Source organism: Hylobates moloch, unplaced genomic scaffold, assembly GCF_009828535.3.
Source record: "Hylobates moloch isolate HMO894 unplaced genomic scaffold, HMol_V3 SCAFFOLD_11, whole genome shotgun sequence".
NCBI lineage: Eukaryota > Metazoa > Chordata > Mammalia > Primates > Hylobatidae > Hylobates > Hylobates moloch.
The window spans coordinates 84,107,906-84,134,963 of NW_026652286.1; the positions used below are offsets into that span (position 1 = coordinate 84,107,906).

General features: G+C 37.1%; 1 protein-coding gene and 1 long non-coding RNA gene across 4 annotated transcripts; one reads left to right on the forward strand and one right to left on the reverse strand.

Moving 5' to 3' along the window:
- The first annotated feature begins 332 nt into the window (after positions 1 to 332).
- HOATZ (HOATZ cilia and flagella associated protein) lies at positions 333 to 25,583 on the forward strand. Of its 3 annotated transcripts, XM_032167344.2 has the most exons (7): positions 340 to 565; positions 1,067 to 1,108; positions 1,596 to 1,666; positions 10,513 to 10,593; positions 22,310 to 22,369; positions 22,971 to 23,023; positions 25,324 to 25,583. In XM_032167344.2, the coding sequence occupies exons 1-7, from the start codon at positions 340 to 342 to the stop codon at positions 25,379 to 25,381; spliced, it is 591 nt and encodes a 196-aa protein (XP_032023235.1). In that variant the 3' UTR covers positions 25,382 to 25,583. The 3 variants fall into 3 exon arrangements, with proteins under 3 accessions (XP_032023236.1, XP_032023235.1, XP_058302654.1); XM_032167345.2 differs by lacking the exon at positions 10,513 to 10,593 and having other exon boundaries at positions 333 to 565; XM_058446671.1 differs by lacking the exons at positions 10,513 to 10,593; positions 25,324 to 25,583 and adding an exon at positions 23,879 to 24,040.
- LOC131384611 (uncharacterized) lies at positions 539 to 20,727 on the reverse strand. The gene is made up of 3 exons (XR_009215630.1): positions 20,670 to 20,727; positions 2,005 to 2,098; positions 539 to 649 (listed from the first exon to the last, which is right to left on the reverse strand). It is a non-coding gene; the product is annotated as an uncharacterized LOC131384611 (long non-coding RNA).
- Positions 25,584 to 27,058: the final 1,475 nt, after the last annotated feature.

A 27,058-nucleotide genomic window follows, 5' to 3' on the forward strand; every position in this document is an offset into this window, starting at 1 on the left:
AAGTTTATTTAGCTATCTTTCTGAGGGGAGGGGAGAGGATGTGGCAGGCCCACTGAGGATATAAGAAGCTAAAGTACTCCCCCACTGACTCCAACAGGACATAACCCAAAGCTGATGTTTTGGTTCTCCCATATCCAAGATTTGGACTGGTCCTAAAACGTGATCACCGCAGGGGTGGGCTTCCAACGGCCCCCACGCGCGTGGCATATCCCAACACCTACCTAGGAAACCGAGGGCTGCCGGCAGGGGCTGGTACCAACTTGGCGGTTCTCGGAGGGGCGGGGCGGGGGCGGGGCGGGGGGAGGGGAGAGGACGTTTGGAGAAGCGTCCTTAGTTGCCATGGAGACGGTACCCAGCGAAGAACCTAGCGGCCGAAAGGAGTCCCAGGAAGTTTGCCCCCCGGGATTACTGGTATTTGCCGGCTCCTCGGAACAAGATGTCAACTTGGCTAAGCAGTTCTGGATCTCGGCGTCGATGTATCCCCCTAGCGAATCTCAGCTGGTGCTGCGCAGAGACAGCAGTCAGCGTCTGCCGGTGGCGCGGCCCGGGAGGAGCAGAGGGTCTGGTGAGTAGAGTAGCGGCCTCCTGTCAGTCATATCTGCCTCCACCGTAACCGGCCTGCAGGTATCAGAGCCCCTTCCAGGAGAAACTGCAATGGTATATACAAATAGTTATAAGTACATAGAAATGCAGGTATAAATAGTTCCTGAACCCTTCCAGCAACCCTTCCACCCGAAAAGGATCAGTGGTATATCTGTTACATCTAAAAACACGTAAGTTTCTCTTAAATTATGGCATCTATTTGGTAAACAGTATAGAATAATCTGAGGAAATGCTATGTGTTGGCTGAAAGGATAGTTTACACAGTTGAATTCAAACACGAAATGCCCTGGAGAAAGATGAAGGTGGAGTCAACATTACCAATGAACTTCCTGGACCTGTGAGCCCTTTGTGAGGCCTAGGATGTGGAAACTGTTATGCAATTGTTATAGTACAAAAAATTCAAACGCCTTTAAGGTTGTGGACTTTTCCAATGATTTCTTTACTTCCCTTTTGTATTTTTTAGAAAACAGTCACTCCTCGCAGTCTTTTCACCTTGCGAGTAACAGTAAGTACCAAATTTTATGCCTTTCAACATTCTGACTCCTAGGTTCATCAGGAAATAGACAATAAGTACAAGGGTACTACTTACACTGTGGTATAACTTTCTGAATTGCACATCTAAGTCCCTGCTCAGGGACCACCCTGTTTATCCAGAGGACAATGCCTAAATTCCTTTAACAGTTTGAACAGGAAATGTGGAAATTGGAATCTCTGATCCTGCAGATATATTCTCTTTTGAGACTTTTTCTTGTCTCTGGACTGAAGCTTACTCATCCTCTAAAGATATTAGAGGTTCCCTGCAGCCATAGCTAATTAACTCAGTCTCCAACTGTTTGCAAATCTGGCTTATAAAGTTCCAATACACCACATGTATTTTTGTTTACCTTCCTACTCTATGTATTCCCTTTCAACCCATGTCCAATTTTATATCAATTTTAGTATAAAATCATAATAAAATTATTTCAGATTGAATTTGACTTTATTCCCTCTAGAAAATAGAGACATCTTTGCCGAAGCCCTAAAGCTACAGGAATCTGAGGAGAAAGTAAAGTATCTCCAAAAGGTAGGCCAATATTTCAGAAGGTCATCTGATCATCATTAAATTTCTAAATAATCTTGATTTTTTAAACACATGTATATTAAAAAATCTGCTACTTCTAGTGCATCAGCTTGAGCAAATTAAGGAAACCTTTATGAGAATTTTAATTGAAAATTAAGAAATTCTGTTCAACATTGGCTATTATCAATCTCAGCAAAAGCCCAAGAATGTATAGGAACAACAGAACCAGAGAGAAATAGAAAGAGGTAGAGACACACACTTTCCATCCAGTAAGGTCCCCAACCATATACAGTGCTCTAAGAACAGAAATAGCATAAGAGGCCAGGTGCAGTAGTACATACCTACAATCCCAGTGCTTTGGGAGACCTAGACAAGAGGATCCCTTGAGGCCAGGAATTCAAGACCAGCCTGGGCTACATAGTAAGACCTCTATCTCTACAAAAAAAAAAAAAAAAAAAAAAAAAATTTTAATTTGCCAGGCCTGCTGGTGCATACCTGTAGTCCGAGCTACTTGGGAAGCTGAGGCAGAAGGATCCTCTGAGTCCAGAAATTCAAGGCTACAGTGAGCTATGATCTCACCACTACACTTCAGCCTGGGCATCAGAGTGAGACACTGTCTTAAAAAAAAATCATAAGAACAGGAAAAATCAAATAGAATTGATTGTCTTAATAGGTCAAAATCAAACGATCAGAGGAATGAGTCTGTCATCTAGACCTGTTTTGACTGAAGGCTGGAATTAAACACATTGGTGTAGTCAAATCAGCTGAGCAGTTCTCTTTTTGGCAACATCCTTTGTTTGCTTTTTGTGATACAGGCATGGCCTTTAACTCAGCAATTAATACAGTGATTTATAGAAACACTTAGTTTGATTAATGGATAAATTATACTCCTGTAACTGTTCCTATATTGTAAAAGCAAAAATAGAGGATTCATTTTGGCTGAATATCTTTAATCATTGGACATATTGGCAAACTCTGAAAGACTTATCGGGAATTCTACATAAATTTCAAAACAATGCATTTGAGTTTGTTTATCACATTAATTCACTTTGTGGACTACTGGTGATTCCCTCAAACAAATTAGGTAATTAGAAATAGTCAGCATTTTATTCTCTCTTTAGAATATTATGTACTGTATATTTATATCCAGACTTTATAGGGAGGGGAAAAGCCTAATTTTCAGTGAATTAAAAATCATTAAAAGTCAACTTCAGTGCTTTGGGAATTTAATTTTCATTTTATTTCATTTTAGGAAAGGATTAGAAGTAAAAGGTTAAAGATAAACTGTTATAAATTTCTATCAGCTTTTGTCAAACAATAAGACAATATGATGTGAATTACCAGTGGAGGTTATGCTGATAGACTGTTAGGCTAATAATCCTAGAACTGGTTTCCTTGTCTTGGCTCCTTCTATGAACTCGTCTTAGTTACTAAATTCCACAGATATTTATTGAGAACCTGCAAGTACTATACTAGCTGCTGGGGATCCAAAGATAAGATGTGGTCCCTTATCTCAAGGAGTTTACAATCCAGTGGAGGAGACAGCCAATTAAAGTCAATAATTATTATATATTATAACATCATGATAGATGTATGCACATAATACTATGAGAACACATTAAGAGACATCAAATTCAAGTGTAACAAATCAAGAAAGCTTCCCAAAGGTGCTGGGTTTTAAAGGATTTATAGTTTGTTAGACAAAGAATATGCAAAGCAATCCCTCACAATGTATTAGTTGTCTTCCTAAAATCCAAATATGATTATACTAGCCCTCCTGCTTTTTTTTTCCCCATGACTGCCCATTTCCTTTACAAGATCAAGGACAAACTCTTTAGCATGTTCGAATTCCTTTCCAATCCAACCCTAACCTGTCTTCTCCTATCACTCTCCCCACTTTCTCCTATGCTCTCACCCCAACTCTGTATAGTTGGATCTCAACCATGCAGGCCAAGGAACACTATTTACACCTTTACATATATGCTTGCAAAGTGATGAACAGGAAAAGTATATTTTTATTACACCTAAACATGCATAGTATCTGCCAAGTTGTTCATTAAGCCTAGTGGTCCTGCACTGCAATATAGAAGATGATTCCATTTGTTGACAGTAGAAGACAAGAGGCCTAACAGAACAGTAAGGCAGTGGGAAAGAAAGAGAAGTTACTAAACTGTGCCTTCTTAGTATATGGGGAAACTTAGTCAGCACTATCTAGTACAATTCAATTTGAACAATGCCAAAATACAAAAGGGCAACCAAAAGAATCCTGAAATAACTGAATTGTCTTATAGATATAGTGAGATAACATAATTTAGTGTTCATAACAACCAATTATTGAATGTCTATTAGGTACTATACACTAAACTAAGTAATTGACATACATCAACTCATATACTCCTTAAAATAGCCCATTATAATTATCACCATTTGGCCAAACAAGGCCTAAAATGATTTTCTAAAGTCCCCACAACTGGTAAGCAGCAGAGCAGATTCCAAGCCTGCAATCCTTACTCCAAAGTCCATGAAATTAATCCCATAATAGATTCATTGTATCGTAATGATTGCTGACTATGGCATTGTTCAAGTATGCTGCCAAATATTCTAAAATTCAAAACTATGGTATGAATACAAATGTGAGAAGCACTGTTTCCAGCTCTGGAACTATAAGCTGGTTCTTCATTCTGCAGGGCACTTTCATGTATCTGCCTGAAATGCTCTTCCCCATTTACCTTCAAGGCCTAACTCAAATGCCAGCTTCCGTGAAGCCTTCTCAGGGGTTACCCAGAGACTAGCAGAATGAAAAGATCTCTTCTCCGTGCTCCCACGGCAAGCCACATATCCTTTCTCATAGTATTTGTACAGTCTCTGATGTGTATTGTAGGTAATTGTGTATGTTTCTCTCTTTCCTGCTAGATTACAGGCACCATAGCGTAGTAGATTTTGGAGACAACAAGATGGGTTTGGAAGCCTAACTCTGCCATGTACTATTTGTTTGACCTTGAGCAAGTGGTTTAACTCCTGGGATGCTCAGCTTCCTAGTATATAAAAAGAGAAATAATTTTTTAAATATCCTCCTCATAGAGTGATGTAAGGTATGTGAAGCGCCTGGCCACAGTTTACCCTCAACAAATGCACTCTATAAAGGCAGGGGTCATGTCTTATTTGCCTAACCTAGTGCCTTTTTGGTTATTGAAACTCAGTAAATCTTTGTTTATTGAATAAATAAATGCATAATTAAATGAATTAAAGAGTAATGAAGGCCCTATATATTGATATTTCAATTTTGTTTAGCTTTTCCACATAGACTCATCTGGCAAATTTTTCTAGGCTGATAATCTTTACAAGAATACTCCCAAAATCTAATCTGTTAGCACATCACCTCTCCCTAGTTCTGCTTTATCTCATGGGTTATGGATGTAATGGGAGGAAACGTAACTCCCTGTAATTATTGAAACAGAATCTGGTTTTGGATACCACTTCTTTTCCTAAATCGATAATGTTGTCTCTGCGTTGCTGCCACCACCATTCTAGAATTTTTAGCTTGATGTTAGAAAATAGATGAGGGGAGGGTAAATTTTTAACTAACAAAACATTTACAATGATCTATTTAAGAGAATCTTCTACATGTTTTGAACATATACATTGATAAGTAAATTCCAGGGATAATTTTCATCTTAAATTGGGAAAAAAGATTACCCATAAATTCTCTTTAAGGTTTATTCTTCCACTTTCTCCTTAAAATTAATGAAAATCTAGAAATTAATTTCTCTCTGAAAGTACCTTTTTAACCCTCTCTCCTCAACGGATATTGATTTTTCAGTTGTTACAGTTTTTTGCACTTGAATATTATTCTCCATTTTGGAATATTTTCCAGGTATACATTATAACAAATGCTTTTGGTTAGTGATCAAAATGCTATTAATCACAACTGCTATTTCTGTGATGGATATCTATGGCAGGAAGTCAAAAACAATTGAGCCTGTCAAGATTAAATGGCTTACTCTGTCCATAAAGGAAACCTCACAGCCCCACACTGGACCATCATTCCTCCTCTGAGAGTTCTAAAGTAGTCTGAAAACATTATAATAAGTGGATACTCAGCTAATTCTTTGAAATCATAAAACCAATTTGCTTTTTAGTTTTGCCACCTTTAAGAAAGCTCTTTAGCTGATTATCCCTTTATGAAAAGAATTATAAATAATTCATTTGCTGGGAGAAGGAAGAAGAGGTCAGAGCAGTATTTGAAGGCATATATGTAAATGACAGATTTGGAAATGATCTGTAATCAAAGTTTTAACATGAATGAATATAAACCAAAGGTTTTTACAGGAAAAATATGCAATCTGCAGAACAATATCCCAGGTATGCTCCTTATTTGGGTATGGGTTTTTAATCTGTTCTATTACACATTCTACACAACCAATAATGTCCATAGTATAAGTCTTTCTCAAAACTTTGTTATATGTCATTTCCTTGAACCAGAAGAAGCAAGTCATGCTATGATGAGAACATGACAGTAGCCTTCTTTCCCATGATTTCACTTTCCTTGGTTTCAGCTACCTGCAGTCAACCATGATTCAAAAATATTAAATGAAAAATTCTTGAAATAAATAATTCATAAGTTTTAAATTGCTCGCCATTCCAAGAGTGTGATGAAATCTTGTGCCATCCGACTTGGGATATGAATCATCCCTTGGTCCAGTGGATCCATGCTGTAGACACTACGTGCCTGTTAGTGACTTAGTAGCCAAGAGAGAGATCGCATTCACATAACTTTTATTACGGTATATTGTTATGTGCTCTATTTTATTATTAGTTATTGTTAATCTCTTACTGTCTCTAATTTACAAATTAAACTTTATCATAGGTAGTATATATAAGGGAAAACATAGTATATCTAGGATTCGGTAGCATCGGGAGTTGCAGGCAACCACTGAGGGTCTTGGAACCCCATCTACCAACATTGCCCTTTAAATGAAATTCATGCTGCAGCCATTTTGAACCACTTGTGGTTCCAAGAATCCAACAAGATGTTTCATTTTTCTGTGACATTGAACCTACAGTTTATTCTGCCTGGAAATGCCTTTCTCCCTTTTCTTCCCATTTAGCTAATACTTACTTGTATTGAACTGCAATCTGTATTCTCAGAAGAAAAAAAAAATCTTAGAACTTCAAAAGGTTGTATTTTTAGACACTGAGTCATGAAAGTGGAAAACTTTTTAGCATTATCAACTGTTGGATTATCACTTTCAAAGTAGTGAAAGGGATACTTTGAATCATTATAAGTCAACTTCAGAGAACCAAAGCAAAAATGTAGGGAATTTCCTCAGTGTCATTGCCAAGATGCTCAGATAAAAGAAAATCCTCTTTTGTGTCAAAATGATAGGGATTGGCTTCCGAGACAAACCTAAAATTTCCCAGTAAGTGTTACCTGGCTTGTGATTTTGCTTTCCCACTCTAATATAATATTTATGAAATTCCTTTCCTCAATAAAAGGAATACCAATAGAAAGTGGTGGATTTCCCCTTCACCAATAAAAGTTGTTTAGTCATTTAAATTCTTGTTCTTCTCTTCCTAATTTGTCAAGGCATTCAACTGGAAGAGTCATAAAAACAGACTGTGCATTTATAGTAACAAGCAAATATTTTGATAGTAAATGATAATTAAAAGATGATATTAATATACATATGTTTTATGCTTTTATATCATCCGTAAGTACCACTTTGTTTTCAAAAGTTATTCAATGTTGGGGAACATTTTCAGTTGACAGATGAGGTTCCCCTCTAAATCTTCTTTAGTAACATCTACAGTCTGTAAAATCATAATTGGGAGAGGAATGAGATTTGGGATCAAACAGCTGAATTCGGCTACTCTGGGCACACTGCCTACGGGGTAGCCCTGCTCTGCAAAGAGTAGGAAAAAAAATGCTGAATTCATTTGTCCCATATAGACCCAGCCTCAGAGTTCCACAGGGACATTCTCCAAATGCATCTCTTCCTCTTTTTTCCAGAGATCTGTGTATTATATCTTCTATACATTTCACCTTAAGAACAAGATGAAAACACTTTAAATGCTGAGATAATATTGGGGAAGGATCCACGTTCATTATCTGTATAAAACGTAATTAAATGAAACTATTAAATGCAAAATGAAGCAAAAAAGGATCATGTACATTTTTCCTTTTTTAAATTAATGCAGAACTATCAATTTGGTTCCAGTTACATGAATCCTTATTGTTCAAATTAGTAAACACTTTATAAGCAGCAGGGCAAATCAAATCGAGTTTATTGAAGAACTGGAACGATTCTGTAGATCAGATAACTCAGACAATAACCATGGCACATCTGAAATTAAAGTCATTATCCACCTTTGTACTTTGCCTCTATCTAAGGCAAGATGAAAACGTTCTTAGGCAATTATATCAGAACCAGATAATAAATGATTGATGTATCTATATTTACTTCATTTTGTCATTTTCTGTGATAATGTATTCTAGTCACATAAAGTGTGGTCAAGAAAGCCTCAGAGCCAGATGATACGGTCATTTGTCTAGCTGCCTCTTCCCAAGCCACTTGGGCAGTTCCCAAGCCACTATATTGGCAATATAGTAGATCCTCATTATTCATGGATTCCTTATGTGCAAATTTGCCTACTAGCTATAGTTTATTTACAACCCCAAAATCAATACCCATGGCACTTGCATGGTCATTTGCAGACATGCAGAATGTGGTAAAAAAAAAAAAAAAAATTGAGTCTGGGCACGGTGGCTCACGCCTGTAATTCCAGCACTTTGGGAGGCCAAGGAGGGCGGATCACCTGAGGTCGGGAATTCGAGACCAGCCTGACCAACATGGTGAAACCCCGTCTCTACTAAAAATACAAAATTAGCTGGGCATGGTGGTGCACGCCTGTAATCCCAGCTACTCGGGAGGCTGAGGAAGGAGAATCGCTTGAGCCTGGGAGGTGGAGGTTGCAGTGAGCCGACATCGCGCCATTTAGTCTGGGCAGCAAGAGTGAGACTCTGTCTCAAAAAAAAGAAAAAAAAAATGAGTTGTTCAACACACACGTTCGCAGCTGAGTTTGAACAAGGTGATGTTTTGCCTTTGTGTTTCACTCTCATAACTCCAAACAAGAGTCTTTGTTATTTCATGCTAAGTGTTCTTTTTTTTTTTTTTTTTTTTGGTGCTCTTTTTTGGTGACTTTGCTGTTTAAAACAGCCTTAAAGTGCTAATGTTCCTAAGTGCAAGAAGGTTGTGATGTGCCTTATGGATAAAATATATGCATTAGATGAGCTTTATTCAGGCATGAGTTAGAGTGCTATTACCATGAGTTTAATATTGATAAATCAACAGTATATTTTAAGGTGTCTTTAAACAGAAACACACATAAAACAAGGTTATGTATTGTTCCATTGATGAAACATTATGACCAGCGGCTGGCAGGAACCTAGGAACAATGGTTTAGTATTCACTGATTCAGTGTTTGCGGTGACATTCTAGAACATAACTATGACAAACAATGAGAATCAACTGTACTCCTGAAACTGGTTGAATCACAGTTTAATATACCAAGACTTTCACTATCTGCCTTCTGCCATACCTCCCCAGCCTCATCTACCCACCATTACCCTTAAGTGCAATTCATATTACAGCCATTTTGAACCACTCGTAGTTCAAAGAACCCACCAAGGTGTTCTGTGACATTAAACTTACAGTTTCTTCTGCCTGAAAATGCCTTTCTCTCATTTCTTCCCATTTAGCTAATAACTACATTTAGCTGTTTACAGTTCAATAGTCATAGTCAAGCCTTTTCTCACTCTCACATATCTCCTAGTCTGATATAAATGCCTCTTTCTTTAATTCTCTAGGACCCTGGGCATCCCCATCATCATCCTTGAAATACAGTACTGTGGTGTCATTGATCTGTTTCTCCTGTAGGTTCCAAGTTTCTTAAGGTGAAGGACCATGGCTTTTTTGACATTATAATCACAGAGCCTTACAAATAGGTGATCTCCTGACATACCAGATAAATATTATGAATGAATAAATGGATTATCTAACTTGTCTGGACCAAATTCTGCATGATAGCCCAGTTCCTTGAGCTAGATGTCATATAAAGTATTCATTTAATAGGAAAACTTGCAAGAATAGTATTAAGACCCAGAGGCCTCACAGACTCGTAGGTGCTGAACACACATGTTGTCAGTTGAACAAAAGGATATGGGAGCAACAGAAAAGAATGGAAGTACATTGTGCTCTGTAGGTCACAGAAGAAAGTCACAGTAGATGAGCAGAGCATTGCATGTTCTCCAAAAGAAGTGATTCCAGAAAAATTTGATAGACGTTTAAAAACATTATGCCGAGGTTTAACAGCATGTAAGAGAAGCCCTGCCATGGGCATTGGAATGTAGGGTCAGGAGTGGAAAATAGAGCAGAACCCCTGTCCCAGGGAATCTGGAATGCTAGACAAGAAATTGAGACTAGGAATTGGACACAGGGGACAAGATAATATTCCATATACTAGAACTTTGGTACCAAAGAGAGGCTTGGCCAAAAAAAGAAGGAAAGAAAGCAAAGTCCTAGAAGCATATACCCTTCCCCCAACTCCAATCACATTGCTAAATGCTTGTGTCATTCTTTACTGCCATATGTAGAAAACCCAGAAAGTTTAGAACCATCAATATAGGAGACAAATTGACCTAACTATGATTATTTTGACTTTCTTGGCCAAGTCAAAAAAATATTCAAAAATCAGTTTACAAACAGTTGATTTTATTGTTGATATAAGCTTTGATGAATAGCTTTTTAAAGAAAATTTGCATATTTTCTTTTTCTTTTCTTTTTTTTTAGACAAGGTCTCCCTCTGTCACCCAGAATGAAGTGCAGTCACGTGATCACGGCTCACTGCAGCCTCAACTTTCTCGGGTTCAGGTGATTCTCCCACCTCAGCCTCAGCCTCCAAAGTTTCTGGGACTACAAGTGCACACCACCACATCCAACTACATTTTTTGTATTTTTTGTAGAGGCAGGGTTTTGCCATGTTGCCCAGGCTGGTCTTGAACTCTTGAGCTCAAGTGATTTGCCCACCTCGGCCTCCCAAAGTGCTGGGATTACAAGCATGAGCCACCACACAGGACAGGAAAATGTGCCTATTTTCATTGTAACAGTAATTTAGCAATTTGTTTTTAAAAAAAAAAAAAAAACCCTAAAAGTTATTTAGGATAGGGTATCTAAACTTTGAAACTTTCATTATAAAGGACACATCTTTAGAGCACTGAATAACTAAAAATATAAAGGTAGTTCTTAATTGTGGTTACATTTTATATATTATCTTTGCATTCTCTGGAGTTTCTGGTCATAAATGCTGCCAACAGATAAAATAGCTGGTAATATAAGTATAGACATTAGTCTGTATGTGTGAGGTTGGATTGGACATTGTTTAGGTTTTACTCCAGACATGTGGGCACTCTGCACTGAAATCATGGAGCCAAGCTGAACTTTACAGAATGTTGGCCAGAAGCAACTGAAAACTCTGTAGGCTTCAAAAGAAATCTAGGCAAGTTAGAGGTCAACACTGAAAAGGCAATGTCAAGTTCAAGCAAGAAGGGCCAAGCAAAGACATAAACGGTAAGATGAATCATGGGCCCAAAAGATGGGAGAATTTTATTTGGAAGAATTGTGCAAGATTCATTCAACAAATATTTATTGAGCACTTCTATGTGCCTGGCATTGTGCTAGGCACTGGCATACAATGATGAACAACAACAACAAAACATGTTTTAACCCATTTCCCATTTAGAAAAAGAAGTGCAGGTCGCTGCCAGCACAGTGTTCTTGGGGCAAATGGGAAATGGGTCAAAGATACGAACTTTGCCCTTATATGAAATTTGGAGTCTAATCAGGGAGATAAATATTTCTGAAAGAATTACAGTGATGTTAGGATAATTTAATAGGATGGTATTGATCCAATCAAGGGAATCAGGGAGGATTTCTACAAAGATTAACCAGACTGAGATTTGAAGGAAGAGTGGGCATTAACTAGGTCAGAAGGAGGTGGTGGAGGGAACATTGGAAGAGCATTCCAGACAGCGAAAACAGCATGTGCAAAGACCCTGTGCTGGGAACAGGCACCGTGCATGTCAAAAGCTGAATGGCCAATGTGCTAATGTGGGAGGAAGGTTAGGCTCCAGTAAGAACAGTAAGAAGCTACTGCAGGGTTTAAATTGGGGAATGAGAATATCACATTTGCTTGAGAAAGATCGGAAGACTGTAATATGGAGAATGTATTGAAAGTGGCCAGAGCGGAAGTGGAAAACCAGACTGGAGGCCATCACAAAACTTCAGTCAGGAGGTGATGCGATGTGAATTAGGATCATGCAGGTAGATGAGAAAGACCAGATAGATTGAAGGGATAGTTAGGAAGTAAAATAACTAGTATTTAGGGTTATATACTGGATATGGGAGGTGAGGTACAGCAAAGTATCAAAGATAACTCAGTTTTCTGGCTGCTTGCATAACAGGATGGGTAGTGTCATTCTCTGAAACAGGAAACATTAGATGAAGATCAGGTTTGGGGGGTTTTGTTGGGGAGGGGCTACAAGTTTAGTTTAGACTTACCTAGTTTGAGATGCTTTTGAGAAAAGCAAGTGAACTGTCAGACAAGCCTGTGAATATATGGGCTAGAAACTCAAAGAAGAAGTATGAGCCAGAGATGAAGTTTGAGGTCATCTGTGTGGGGAATCCCTAACCTCTCCTTCTTAAGTCATTATGGGCAGAAAAGGAAAGACATATCTGAAAGATGAGGTCAGTATCATTCACCCACTCATCATATCTGTATAACCAGCAACAATGAAAATCTTCAAGACTCAGTAGTCTTTGCTAAGGAAAAGCTTTGATAATTATTGCAAACTGAATCATCATAACATATAATTCAATCATATAGAGTTATCCTCAATATATGTATACTTTGTTGAATTTTAAAATGCAATGCTCATTTTATGCTCATATTTTCTCAATATTAAAGTACAAATCTCACTTATTACTTTTTTAAAATAAGTGCCTTTTAAAGCAATATTAAAGCAGTTTTTTAAATCGCTTATACTTCTGCTCTGCATGCATTTTGTGTGTGCACGAATGTTTTAAAATGTACGTTCTTCAGGCAATTATTATTGGTAAAATATATGTAACAGATCTAAGAAAATATATGTAACAGAACCAAGAAAATACACATTTTTTCTTCCTCACAACAGATAAATTCATACTTGATTGAAATCTGCATTTAAGAAAGATTGTATTGACTCCCTCTTATGTAATGACTAATTTTTTTTCTCATTTTAGTAAGTTGTTATTTTTCAAATGAAAAGTATATATGTCAGACCTAGGAATTGAGCCAAGATCAAGCAATTTCCAGGAGGTATAGAAAGGTGCTTAGATCTGCATCTTTTTCCTGCAAGTCAGCATTCTTCCTTTCCCTGATTAATAATCCTGTAACATCTTCCATCCACTCCCATAGATTACTATAGTTAGGTCTATCTTTTAAAATCAGATTATACTGGGGAAAGCCTTCTCACTGATTATTCAGCCTGTCTTTTAAAGTGCATAGTAGATAATTAGAGGTCCAACAGTTCTGTATCTTATTATTAGAGTAGATATAAATTTCCTATATGGTAATTGTAGAATCAACATAGCAGATTTCAGTTAATAGGCACAAAGAATGGTAGTAAATTCATAGAGTAAATTCATAGTTGAAGCATTCTGTTATCAAAATCAGCAAGCCAAGGTGCATACCACTTTTTGAAACCAGGCCCAAATATGAGATTTTTTTAAAATGACAAATCGACAAAAACCTCAAGTCAATCATAATTCTCACCTTCCTCATGATTGCATTTGTAACATAAAAATGAAATGGAACCCACTGAGGAGTGACATTCTTGCAGAATATGAACTAAAATTCCCTAGCACACCTATAGACAGTTAACTCTCAATCACTGGGATAGAATTAAAAATTAAGGCTAGGTATGGTGGCTCATGCCTGCAATCCCAGCACTTCAGGAGGCTGACCAAAGTGGGAGACTGGCTTGAGCCCAGGAGTTCAAGACCAGCCTAGGCAACCTAGGGAGACCTCATCTCTACGAAAAAAAAAAACGTTTTTTAATTAACTAAGCATGGTGGCATGTGCCTGTGGTCCCAACTACTTGGGAGGCTGAGGTGGGAGGATTGCTTGAGCCCAGGAGGCAGGAGGTGGAGGTGGCAGTGAGCCCTGATCATGCCACTGCACTTCCACCTGAGTGGCAGAGCAAGACCCTGTCTCAAAAAAAAAAATTAAATTCTGGAGCCTCAAGGAAATAAAAATCAGATAATGTTCTCAATTTCTGTTAAACCATAGAACCTTGGCTCTGCCTAGGTAATATTCTGAATTTGGAATGTAATTCCCATTTTATAATTAATTTATAACTTAAAATCCTTGCATAAATATTTCATTTACACTACGATCTTAGCTCCTCAGTTTATAAATACCACTATAATTCAACTATCTTTACCCTTTAGCCACATTTTGCAAAGAGCTACATGATACCTTCAAATAAGTAAATTAACTGTGATCAAGGCTGAGCTCAAGCTGGATTAGCTCCACTTGCTGTATTCCTATAAGCATGTATTTTCTACAAGAATAAGAATGTTTCTTTGAGAGCAGAGACTATATTTTTCTTCTTCAGCATGGTTGATGCTAACCATTTTTAGAGTAAAGATGGAATGAAGAAACCATTCTGTCACTGTGTGTGTGTGTGTGTGTGTGTGTGTGTGTGTGTGTGTTTGAAGTCTGTGTGTGTGTTTGAAGTCTGTGTGTTTGAAGTGTGACAAAAGAAGCACAGGAAATGACGTCCAACAGAACTGGAAATGAGTTTGAATCTTCGGCTCTGCCAGTTACTAGTTAGTTAAGTCACCCTGATAAAAGTTGTTCATTTTTACGTGGTTGAGTTTCTTCTACTTGTAAAGAGGTAATAATAATAACAATGCCCACTTCACTGTGCTATAAAGATAAAATGAGATAACTTATAAGGAACTCACACAAGGCCCGACATCTAGTAGTTACTCAGTGAAAGTTTGTTTTTATCTTCTCTGCTTCCCCCTCTTCCTTTTTTTTCCAAACCCATGATTGAAAAATAAAAATTTGGCAGGTTCAAAATAAGCATTAGCATTAAATGGAAATGCTTTGACTAAAAGGGTAACTCTCAAAGGATGATGACTAGATTACTAAAGGCATGATCACTCAAGTATCCACATCCTGATTAAAAGACACAAGATTGGCTTGCTCATAGTGTTAAAATGAGACTCATATTATTTTCCCTTAATCATTTTTTTTTTTGAGACAGAGTCTCACTCTGTCACCAGGCTGGAGTGCAGTGGCGCAATCTCAGCTCACTGCAACCTCCGCCTCCCGGGTTCAAGCGGTTCTCCTGCCTCAGCCTCGCAATTAGCTGGGACTGCAGACATGCACCACCACGCCCAGCTAATTTTTGTATTTTTAGTAGACAGGATTTCACCATGTTGGCCAGTATGGTCTCGATCTCCTGACATTGTTATCCACCCACCTCGGCCTCCCAAAGTGCTGGGATTTCAGCCATGAGCCAACCCACCCAGCCCCCTTAATCATATCTTTAGTTATTGCCTGAAAAAGAAAAATTACCACTGAAGCTATATTTTGAAATTTCAAAGACAGAGCAGAAATGTGTGGGCAAAGTTAATTAAACCTTTGCAGATAAATAAAAAGTAATTACATTTATCATAATGCCTCCCTCTGCAAGTATAGATTAAGAGATGAACATCATAATGATTCTGAAAGTCTAGAGTGGTCTCAACTAAAACCCCATTGAAAATCAACTGGGAAAGGAATTCTCAACCATATACTGACTTTACAACCCTTGTCGGAAACCTATGAAAAGGCTAAATTACTGAAGCTGAGGCACTATTGGGAGCGATGAATAATACAGTGACTATACCCAAGTTAACCCAAGACGAACCCAATTGATTAGCCAATGGTAACTGAAATTAGTTGAGGTGATAAAGATGGTCCTACTCTGCATAAGCCTACAGGTTTTTTGCCCGTTTACTTTTTGTGTTTGGTAGATAAATTGGCCTATTTGTTATTTCTTAAATTCTTTTGGTAAGTTTTTTTTTCTCTAGGAAATTGTTCATTTCATCTCTATGTTCAAATTTACTGGTGCAAAAGACTCATAGTGTTTTTAACACCTTTTTTATCTTGGCTGTAGCTCTGGTTATTACCTCTTTTCATTTCTAATCATTTGCATCTTTTTTCATAAGTAATTATGCCAAAGTATTATCTATTTTCATAGTCTTTTCAAAAAAAACCCAACATTTAGCTTTATTGCCCTCCATCATATTTTTATTTTCTAGTTATCCATAGTTGATTTTTATTACTTCTTCCTTCAACTTTGGGTTAGTTCTTTTCCTTTCAACTTCCTTCTCTTTTCACTTTAACTTTCCACTTTCTTTCCTAATACAAAAATTTAAAGCTATAAATATATACCCCAATGTTCTATTTTAGCTGCATCTTATAAGCTATACAGTATTTTCATTATTATTCCATTTTAAATATTTTACATTTCTATTCAGATTTCTAATTTGTCCTATCAATTATTTAGAAGTATGCTTTTTAATTTCCAGTGTATGAGGTCTTTTTATGTTAACTGTTTTTATTTCTAACTTCATTATATTGAGGTAAAAAACATAGTGCCTATTTTCTATTAAATCAAGTTTAAACAGAGGTATCTTTGTGTCAAGGTTCTCAACATCCCATTAACCTATCCTACCCTTCATCTCTCTAGTCCTCAAAGCATACACCTTGCTTCAGTCAAGCAAGGCTTATCACCGTCATTATGCATCTTTAAGCTCATTCCTACTTCCATGTCTGTATTTATTTTTAAGTGAACTGCTATCTTCTTTTTATCCCTGTGTATAATTTTTTAAATAATTTCAATTGTTATTTTAGATTCAGGGGGTACATATGCAGGCTTGTTCCCACACATATGGGAATATTGTGTGATGTGGGTATGAATGATCCTGTCATCCAGGTAGTGTGCATAGTACCCAATAGGTAGTTTTTCAGCCCTTGTGCCCCTCCCTTCCTAACCCCTCTAGTAGTCTTCAGTGTTTATTGCTCCCATCCTTATGTCCATGTGCACCCAATGCTTAGCTCCTACTTATAAGTGAGAACATGTGGCAATTGGTTTTCTGTTCCTGCTTTATTTCACTTAGGATAATGGCCTCCAGCTGCATCCATGTTGCTGCAATGGACATGCTTTTGATCCTTTTTGTGGTTGTATAGTATTCCATAGTGTATATGTACAACATTTTCATTATCCAGTCCACTGTTGATGAGGACCTAGCTTGATTCCATGTCTTTTGTGCATGACGTTTGTGTTATAATCATTTTAAGCTAGCCCACAGCTTCTTTAGCTGCCTTTCTCCTTTTGATGAATTATTTTTAAGTCCATAGATTATTTATTTTGGAGCTTCTTTAAGGGTCTTCTGAAATTTTTACATGTTTAAAATATTAAAACTTATATTAATATTTTAGATTTAGCAGTTGGATTTACATAAACATCATTTCCTTTGTGTATTTTTTCACATTTTCTGATGCCTATACCATGTACATCTATTGCACTTAGAATCCATGGAAAGAATTTTAAATGTTTTTAAATTCTCATTTGAGTTAAAACATTTCCCTCAGTACTTCTTAGTCTATCTTCTTAATGTTTTTTTCTCTCCAAATATCTGCTCGTCTCCCTACATAATATTTTTGAGAACTAACTGCATGCACTAAATATATTTTGTGTGCATTGCATCTTACTCACATTCTTATTTAATCCTCAGAATAATTCTGTTGAAAGCACGATGATTGCCCTCATTTTACAGATGAGGAAGCTGAAGCTATAACGTGACTTTTTCAAGGTCACACATCTAAACTATAGTATAAGGGTTTGAACTCAGGTCCATCTGACAGTGAAGCCAAGGGGCTTAACTACTATCCCATACTGATTTCAAGAGTTCTTTGATTCTCTATGTGTTGAGATGATTGCCAAGTATCTAAGCAAAGAACTGATCCTGGAATCAATTCAATATTCTTGTAAGATATTTTTAAAATTATATTCAGTAATTCAGCTTTCATATTATGGTAATCAAGAGAAAATTTCTTCTGGCTATGTAGACAGATAATCAGAGAAAAACACTACCTCATTTTTTTTTTTTTTTTTTTTTTTTTTGAGATGGAGTCTCACTCTGTCACCCAGGCTGGAGTGCACTGGCACGATCTTGGCTCACTGCAACCTCTGCCTCCCGGGTTCAAGCAATTCTTCTGCCTCAGCCTCCTGAGTAGCTGGGACTACAGGCAAGCACCACCATGCCCAGCTAATTTTTGTATTTTTAGTAGAGACGGGGTTTCACCCTATTGGCCAGGATGGTCTCGAACTCCTGACCTCATGATCCTCTTGCCTCAGCCTCCCAAATACTGAGATTACAGGCGTGAGCCACCACACCTGGCCCCTGGTGTTATTTTTGATGAATGTTTCAGTCCAAAAATTTCAATCATAATCCACGAAAGAAATGCAGTTTGTATATGGGAACCAGGTCTTGAGAAGAAAAGACCTTTCTTCTAAAGTCTAGTGTTTATTAAGAGCTTTTTTTATAATTGAATATTAACTGAAAAGAAAGTTGATAACACACCAGAAAATTCGTGGTCAGAAGAATTTGCACAGCATATTTAATGACAAATCATATCTTTAACATCTCTCCTTGTTTCTCCTTTCCTCCCTCAAACTGTATTCACCAACTGACCCATAGGTCAAAGGTTGAATCGTAAGAATTCCTTCATGCCTGTACACAAAAAGCAGACAATCTATCCTCTTTTTTCTTACTTTTTTCAAGATTTTAAAAGCACTGAAAGAAAAATTTTCTAATAATAATAGTGTTATAATAGCTACCATTTATTAAATATTCACCATATGTCATGCATTTCATTAAGCAATTTTTATCTCCAATTTTCACAACAACCTTCCTCACAGATTAGAAATCCACAACTGGGATTGTGGATTCTTTGGTTTACCCAAGATCACAAAGCTCTAACTTACAGGTCAGTGATTACTGCATAGTTGCGACAGGGAAAGGAGGAACCAGGCGGGAGAGTTAAGCTAGAACTTGCTATTCAACACACAGCGGAACTGGGATTCGAACCAAATGTATTTGACTCCACTAATACATATTGCCACTCAAGTCGTTCGGCTCTGAAAAGCCAAAAAGAGAGAACCAGACAATTTAACTCTTGAGGTGACACTAAAATTCATTAACCATCTATGAGACATTAAATGTATATGTTATATCACATCCTAATTTTCTGGAATCAGTGTTATTTCACAATTTATTTTTTCAGGAATAGTATAAATATAAATCATAATTAAAATATATAAATATAAGTCAATAGTCAATGGTCAAAGGTGTTATAAATATAAATTCTGATCCCCTTGTATTAACAATTAATTGAATAATTATAAAGTCTTATAAAATTCCATTAACAAGCCCAACCAAAACACTATAATTAGAAATGAAAATTTTTTTGTCGATATGAAATTAAGAAGTAAGTTATGCTTCCTTACTAATAATATAAGTTATAAGGATCTTCGCTTACCACTGAATTGTATTTAGCTTTCCTGGCAGAGATTTCCTAGAATATTCCACAAGGTTTTTGTTTAGATGACACAGTTGTTTACACTAGTTTTGTTATTTATTTCCAGGAAACATGTCCAGGAAGCAGAAATCAGCTCATATTTGAAATATTTGTTTATAGTGCATTATGTGATATGTGATATTTAAAGGCACCAAAGTCCTTTATATTAAAAAAGAACTTGCAGTCAAGGAAAAAAATGAATGAATATATTTGTTATTCTACTATTATTTTTGAATCTTGTAACTAAATATTTGTCTTTCTATATTAGAAGCACAGGACAATATAACTTGTCCATGATTTCCCAATAGTTACATGGAAAATAATCATATAATTTTGTTCACAGGGGATTTTTAAAACTAAATTTACCCACTGTTTAATTTCACTTTCCAAAACTTTTTGTTTTTTGCTTAGGCCAATAATTGTGGATTACACAGTACAATGATTGCATTCATACATCATGACTCAATCAATTCAATTCAACAAAAATTCATTGAGTATCACATACAAAGCACTGCTAAGCTCTAAGGAAGGATAAAGAGATGAGTAAGGTTCTGAAAGAGGCATGGTAGCAACTAAGAGATAAAGCAGGAACAGTAAGATCAATACCATAATAAAGGTATAAAGTGCTATGTAATCACAGTATGAGAGCAATTAATACTGATTGAATACATGTGTAATGGAAAAGTTGGAAAAGAAACTAACATTGAATACCTGCATTGAAAATATCCCAGGTCTTTAAGGACATTATTTTACTCAATCTATGCAAGTTGACAGATATTGTGAAACAGTTTTCAAACGTACTCTGAATTTTTTTCTTTCAGTAACTATGATATATGATGCCTAAAACTCAAGTAAAACGTAGAAATCCTACCTCAAAATAAATAAAATTAAAATTTTGTAGGCTTATAAAAGGCAAGATTCATACCACTTAAACAGAATGATGCAAAGCCAAGGCACCCAGTTCACCAGCCCAGACACTGATTACAGCTGCCCAGCGTGGGCCCCTTCTCTGTGTGTCTTGATGGATCACGCCTGAGGTTTCTAGCTTCTTTAGCAGATGAGCCATCAGGACTGGGGAACCGCCCTGAAGAAGTACTTAGCCACCCAGCACCTTCTGGGGCTTTGCACACGCTGTTTCCTCTGCCTTAAAAGCTTTCTTCCCCATCTTGTCTCCAACATTATCTGACAACTACCACTTTCAGGTCTAAAGCATGGACATCACCTCTCCTGGGACATCTTCTGAGTCCCCACCCCTACTCCACATACACACCTTTGTCTTAATTAAGGGTCCTTGATCTTCAGTTCGTTCATTGTACCATATATTAACCCCACATAGCACACTTGAAACTACTGTCTTCTGCTACATAAGTCTGCAGTCACCTTACCGGCAGAAACTGTGTTATGTTCAGCCACTAGCACATAATGTTACATCATAGGCACTTATTATGAGTTGAAATATGCCCCCCTACATGCAAAAATTACATTGACGTTCTAAGCAGCAGTACCTCAGAATGTGACCTTATTTGGAGACAGGGTCTTTGCAGATGAAATTAGTTAAGATGAGGCCATTGTGGAGTAGGTTGTGCACCTAATCCAGTCTGATTGGAGTCCTCCTAAGACGATTGCCATGTGAAGACAGAGACACAGAGAGAATGCCATGTGACAACAAAGGCAAAGATTGAGGTTACGCAAGCCAAGGAATGCCACAGCTTGCCAGCAAACCACCAGAAACTAGAAAGAAGCAAACAAACCCTATAGGTTTCAGAGGGAGCACGGCCCTACCAATACCTTGACTTCGGACTTCTAGTTTCCCGAACTGTGAGACAATAAATATTGTTTTAAGCCACACAGTGTGTGGTACTTTGTTACAGCAGCCCTAGGAAGGTACTCAGTAAATTTAGATAGATGACAGAATCTGCACCTGGCTATGACAAATCTGTGTCTATTCTCACTTCTTATTTCTTTCTTGCAGCTTGATCTAAACAGAATTTATGTGATTTTATCTGGCCATTTGAAGTTACAAGTTTTATTTGTTAGATGTTAGATTATCAGGCTTTTCTTTTGTTCTCAAATACACCAGATGTGATTTTCTGCCTGGCTATCTCCAAAACTTAATATAGATGAATTCTGTGAAAAAAAAAAATGGAACCATATTTGCCTATTTTTATAGTTTATATATTGATAAATCCTCATGCCTGCACTAAGTCAGTTTTTTGCACTTAGGAAAACTTACCTGGGAATGTGCAGGTCTCAAGATCTAAGCTAGAAATAGGAGAGATGAAGGAATAAGGTTTAATTGCCCTGTGCAAGCAGCATGCTGTTTGAGCTTGGTAATCCTGCTTCTTGCCACCATTAGTGGCAATTTAGTGTGATGGTCAGTGGCTTGAACGTTGTTGCTAAATGGAGCTAGGATCAAATCCGGTTCTGCCACTTAATAGCTTGGGTAAGTTATTTAACCTTACTAAGCTTCAGTTTCCTCACCTATACAATGGAGTAATAGTAGTGTCAAACTTCTGAGTTATTATAAGAAAATAATGACCTAATGTCTATAAAGCTGTTAGCATAGCTCATGTGGTAAGGTCTTAATAAATATTAGTTGTTTTTTAAAAGTTAGTCATTATTAGGTGGGGAAAAAATCCCTCCATTTAGGATCAATTATGTAAAGCAGCATTTTATTATTTTACAATACAATTTTACAGCATTTTAATATTTTACAAAAGCATTTTGTAAAGCAGCATTGTCTTGAATAAAAACAGGATTTTGCCACAAACAAAAATGTATAAATATATCTTAGGAAAAAATATTTTAAAATTATGCCAATACAAGATGAAAATGGAAGAATTCTACATTCCGTAGGCACAAGTCTTTATTATTGAATCAAGACACCCACTTTTTTCTTTCTTTAAACAGGCTAAAACAAGAGAAGAGATTCTCCAACTCTTAAGAAAACAAAGAGAAGAAAGGATCTCGGTGAGACCAATAGTGAGGCATTTGGATAATCTATCTGAATGGATGAATTGTGGCAAATTTGCAGAGGTTTTATAGATTGAACCCTTAAATCTAGCTAGCTATAGTCCAGAGCCACTGATATACCAGAGTGGGGCAAGGTATAGATATTACATAATTTGGCAATCCTTGATCAATCAAAGCTATCTCCAGAGTTTGCAGCCCTCCTGGCATAAGAAATGAGGTATTATTGTCAGTGGAGTTTACTGTTCACATATTATAAAGCTGTAAGATATTAACATGGGCTATTTCGGTGCTAATATTTGTTTACAATGATTGAGATTGCCTAGATCATACAAAAATAAATGTTTTTTGAAGAGAAACAAACCTAATAAAAATAGTAATAGTATCACGTAAACTTGTGGATGTACAAAACAAACACTCCTGAATAAACCCCAAACTCCCTAATGTACAACATTTCTGACCCCACAGTTTCCAGATTTAAGAAGCTAGTCTTTATAAACTCTGTGATGATTTTACCTCAGCTTTTTTTCAAATGAGTAAATTGCAATCAGTGCAAGAAGTAAAATTTTACCTTTTTGATTTTTGTTTTGTTTTGTTTCAGAAAGAACTGATTTCCCTTCCGTATAAACCAAAAGCCAAAGAACACAAAGCAAAGTAAGTTTACCTAAGTCAAAAATATTCTCTCACCTTTCAACTTACTGTGTAGGGAAGCACTTCTTTTTTCTTACTTTGCCACTTACCCTTAAATCTTCTAGAAACCCACCCCTGTGTATTACAGATTTCTTGCCTTGAATAAACTTTCTTCTCCGCATAGCTATTAAAGCCTGTGTACGAACTTGTCTGTCTGTGGAATATGCAAGCATAAGTTAGTGCAAAATGGAAAGCAGCTCAGCCTTGAAGCTCTGTGCACATTCTCTGTCCCTCCCTTCTCATCCTGGGCTATATTCACCCACCGTCATGCCCTCCTGACTCCACTATCCCCTATCCACACCTGGCCCACTTCTTTAGTGAATCAGCAGGTGTTTGTAGCTCACCAGTTCTGAGTGGGCTAAGGTCGCTAAAACTAAGTTCATGTAGCAAACTCTCAGTGATAAGGGAGTAGCCTTATCTCTGGAATAATGCTAGAGCAGGACTAGGAACAGTTTAACAGTCTAGAAGAGTTTAAAGGAAATAAGCAAGCAACAGTTAATCACTAATGCATCCCTAACAAGAAATCTCTCCATTTTTGTATTATGACTAAAAACCAATGTGGCTAACTCAACATTAATTTGACAAATATTTATTTTGATACTACATTCAGGTAGAAACAGAAAGTGATAGAATTTTGATTTTTCTCTCATTGGTATTGAGGCTAACTGCCTTTAATGCTATCAAAGTAATACCCTTAAAGAAGAAAGACTATGTCTACACTAATATTTTAAACTTCTGGAAAAAAAAATAGAAAGATCATTTAATCACCTAGCTATACCATCCACACAATGCTCAGCAACCTAATTTCTCGCTTTTTAGCCAGACGATTTGACTTAGCTTCTACAGATGAAGCAAAACTAGCCCAGTCAAGAGTGACTTAACAATACCAACTGTGGATGAAGACTGCTACTTAAATAGCATCAATGGATATGTCTGGGTGCCTTAGATTTCTGCATGTATTTTTACAGAACATTCCTGCTACTACCCATGTTGACTCACCTAATAAAACATTTCACAGCTTGGACAGATAATTCTCTTAATAATTTAAATGCTTACTTAATTCCTTTTGTAAATTAACTTTGTCCTGCATCCTGAAGCCTTGAATTTCATTCTATTCTGCTGTGATTATCTTCTTACTATTAAATTCTTCTAGTTACTCTTTTTTTTTTTGGAGCCGGAGTCTCGCTCTGTCACCTAGGCTGGAGTGCAGTGGCGCGATCTCAGCTCACTGCAACCTCTGCCATCCAGGTTCAAGCAATTCTCCTGCCTCAGCCTCCCGAGTAGCTGGGATTACAGGCGCCCACCACCATGCCCAGCTAATTTTTGTAGTTTTAGTAGAGACAGGGTTTCACCATCTTGGCCAAGCTGGTCTTGAACTCCTGCTCGTGATCCACCCGTCTCAGCTTCCCAAAGTGCTGGGATTACAGGCGTGAGCCACTGTGCCTGGCCTCTAGTTACTCTTTGTACATTCTTTGGGCAACTAATCATGCATTACTCTGTGCCCATATTTTATAATTATTTAACTCTTATTATTGCTTTCATTATTTAACTTTTCTCGTATTTTTTGTATTGTCTGTAACTATACTGTAAGCTCCATGAGGAATTGGGTCACCCAAAGTGCCAGCATACTGCTTACATGTTGGACTTCAGAAAATATTTATAACAAAAAGTTTAGTTGAAAAATATCATGTAATTCAGTGTTAGCCAATTTAGAAAGCGATGTTTGCATACTATATATTAATTTATAAACTTTGAAAACTATTCTATTAGACACAATTGTAAAATAACTCCCCTACATACACAGACTCCCCCTTACCATCCCTCCTTCAACAGGTCTTCTTAGTATAATCCAGGTCCCCTTCTGTTAGAAAGAAAGAACCGGAAAATGTGTTCATAGTAAGGTTTTAGTAGCAATATGTTTATTATCCATCCCAGAATATTTGCATTTTAAAAGAAGTCTGAATAAATAAAATAATGGGTAAACCAAAGAAATCAATTACCAATGATGAAATCTCAGGAGTCTGACTCTCGAACAAACAAAACACATTTAGGGTAGGAGGGCTCCTGTACCTCCAAACCACACTTCACAATATCATAACCACTTCTCTCACATACAAGTTTATACTTGGTTGCAAAACCCAACACATAGAATCCACAACAGCGAATTTTTACTGGGAGAGCTTTCAAAAGTTGTTTTCATGCTACATCATGTTCACAATGGCAGAGTTCTATGTATTGGAAGTGACTGATATTACTACCAACAGGAAAGTGGTATCAGAGTCAGACAAAGAGGACCAAGAAGAAGTCAAAGCTTTGGACTGATTTGCTTGACACATGGCAGAGGATGGCTCACTTATACCTTCACTTTGGAAACAACCTTCTCTTAGATCAGGATCATCGAGATCACTGGCAACATTATAGCAGACAAAGAAATACAAGTCAAATATGCAGATTTCTAGGAATTTTACCAGTTAGTGAGTACTTGTGTTAAAATAAAGAAATAAAGGTTAAATATGCAGACTTCTATGAATTCTACCAGCTATTGAATATTTGTGTCCATTTACTTACTGGGTACTACTGTTTGACACCACATCATACATCTCTTTCATCTTACCACATTCTCAAATTCCTATTTATCTTGTTTTCATTTGAAGGGTATTTCCAGAATTTCTATGCTAGATCTATATTATGAATATCAGGTAAGCAAGAAACTGGGGCTTTATGTGTCTTAACTTGTAGACCACCAGTAAAAACAATCAGGAAATAGGAATGAAAGGGCAGTTTTGAAAACTTCAAGTCTACTTGCTTTAATAAGAAAACCACTTAGCAAAATTTGGTTTGTTTCATTCCTGGAACATGTCTGAAGTCAGAAATGAGTTGCTTCTACCTCTGAGAATAACTGGCGCCACGTGCCTATGTTTTACACACATACATAAACCCAGTGCCAACCCCCCTCACTTTCATTCCCTTTGCCATGTAGTGGAAAATAAAAGATTAAGGATTTGTCCCTTCTGCATTGTCCAAATGGCAGTCCTACTCAGGGTTAGATGCTCTTCCCCATCACTCCTTCAAGAGATCTTAGCATAATCCAGGCCCCCTTCTGTCAGAAAGAAAGAACTGGAAAGTGTGTTTATAGTAAAGCTTTAGTAGCAATATGTTTATTATCCACCCAGGAATATTTGCATTTTAAAAGAAGGCTGAATAAAAGGAACAATGGGTAATCCAAGGAAATCAGTTACCAATGATGAAATCTCAGGAGTCTGACTCTTGGGTAAGCAACATATATTTAGGGTAAGAGGGCTACCCAGAGTTTGCAGCTCTATTTAGGACCACCATTTCCATCACTACTGGCCTCCACTTGGAACTCTTGGACACAGCTTTCATAAGACGCAGCCCCCATCCACTGTGCCAGCCGAAGACTGGGTGGCCCATTGGTCAGAGCTTAATCACAAGGACACATCAGGCTGTGAGGGAGGCTGGAAATCATCTTTAGAAAACGGGGAGGGGGCTTCTGTCTAATTAAAATTCAGGGATTCTATCGCCAAAAGTAGTGGAGAATGGATATTAGGGGACAATGACAAGATTCTGGCACAACACTATTTGAAGAAAAATGTTTGGAACAAAAGGAAGGTAGTCAGGCCTAGGAAAGGAAAATTTTTAAAGTTATAAATTGGCAGCCCCATCCTAGCACCAGCAAGAATAAAAGGTACCCTGTCTGGTTGATGTATTTGTCTGCCTGGCAGGGAGGTCTTTGTCATGAAGGTGGACACAGCAGGCTATCAAAGCCTAAACTATTAAATCATATAACTAATTCTTTTCCTTCTGATTCCATGCTGATAAATCTTTTTTGCCCAGAGGGAGAGAATGTGTTCAACAGGTCAATGCAAGCATTAGTTTACCTGACAATTCTATTTCTCAATGTGTAAATATATTCGTCTCTTAGATTGGGTTTGAGTATGTTAAACTAGGAATTGTACCCTTGACCAAGGTAATTTTACC

Excerpts from the sequence above, each read along its gene's own strand:
- HOATZ (XM_032167344.2), top strand. The coding sequence starts at position 340 with ATGGAGACGGTACCCAGCGAAGAACCTAGCGGCCGAAAGGAGTCCCAG. Across the intron at positions 22,370-22,970 it reads AAAGAGAAGAAAGGATCTCG|AAAGAACTGATTTCCCTTCC; the intron begins GTGAGACCAATA and ends GTTTTGTTTCAG. Across the intron at positions 23,024-25,323 it reads GCCAAAGAACACAAAGCAAA|GAAAGTGGTATCAGAGTCAG; the intron begins GTAAGTTTACCT and ends TACTACCAACAG.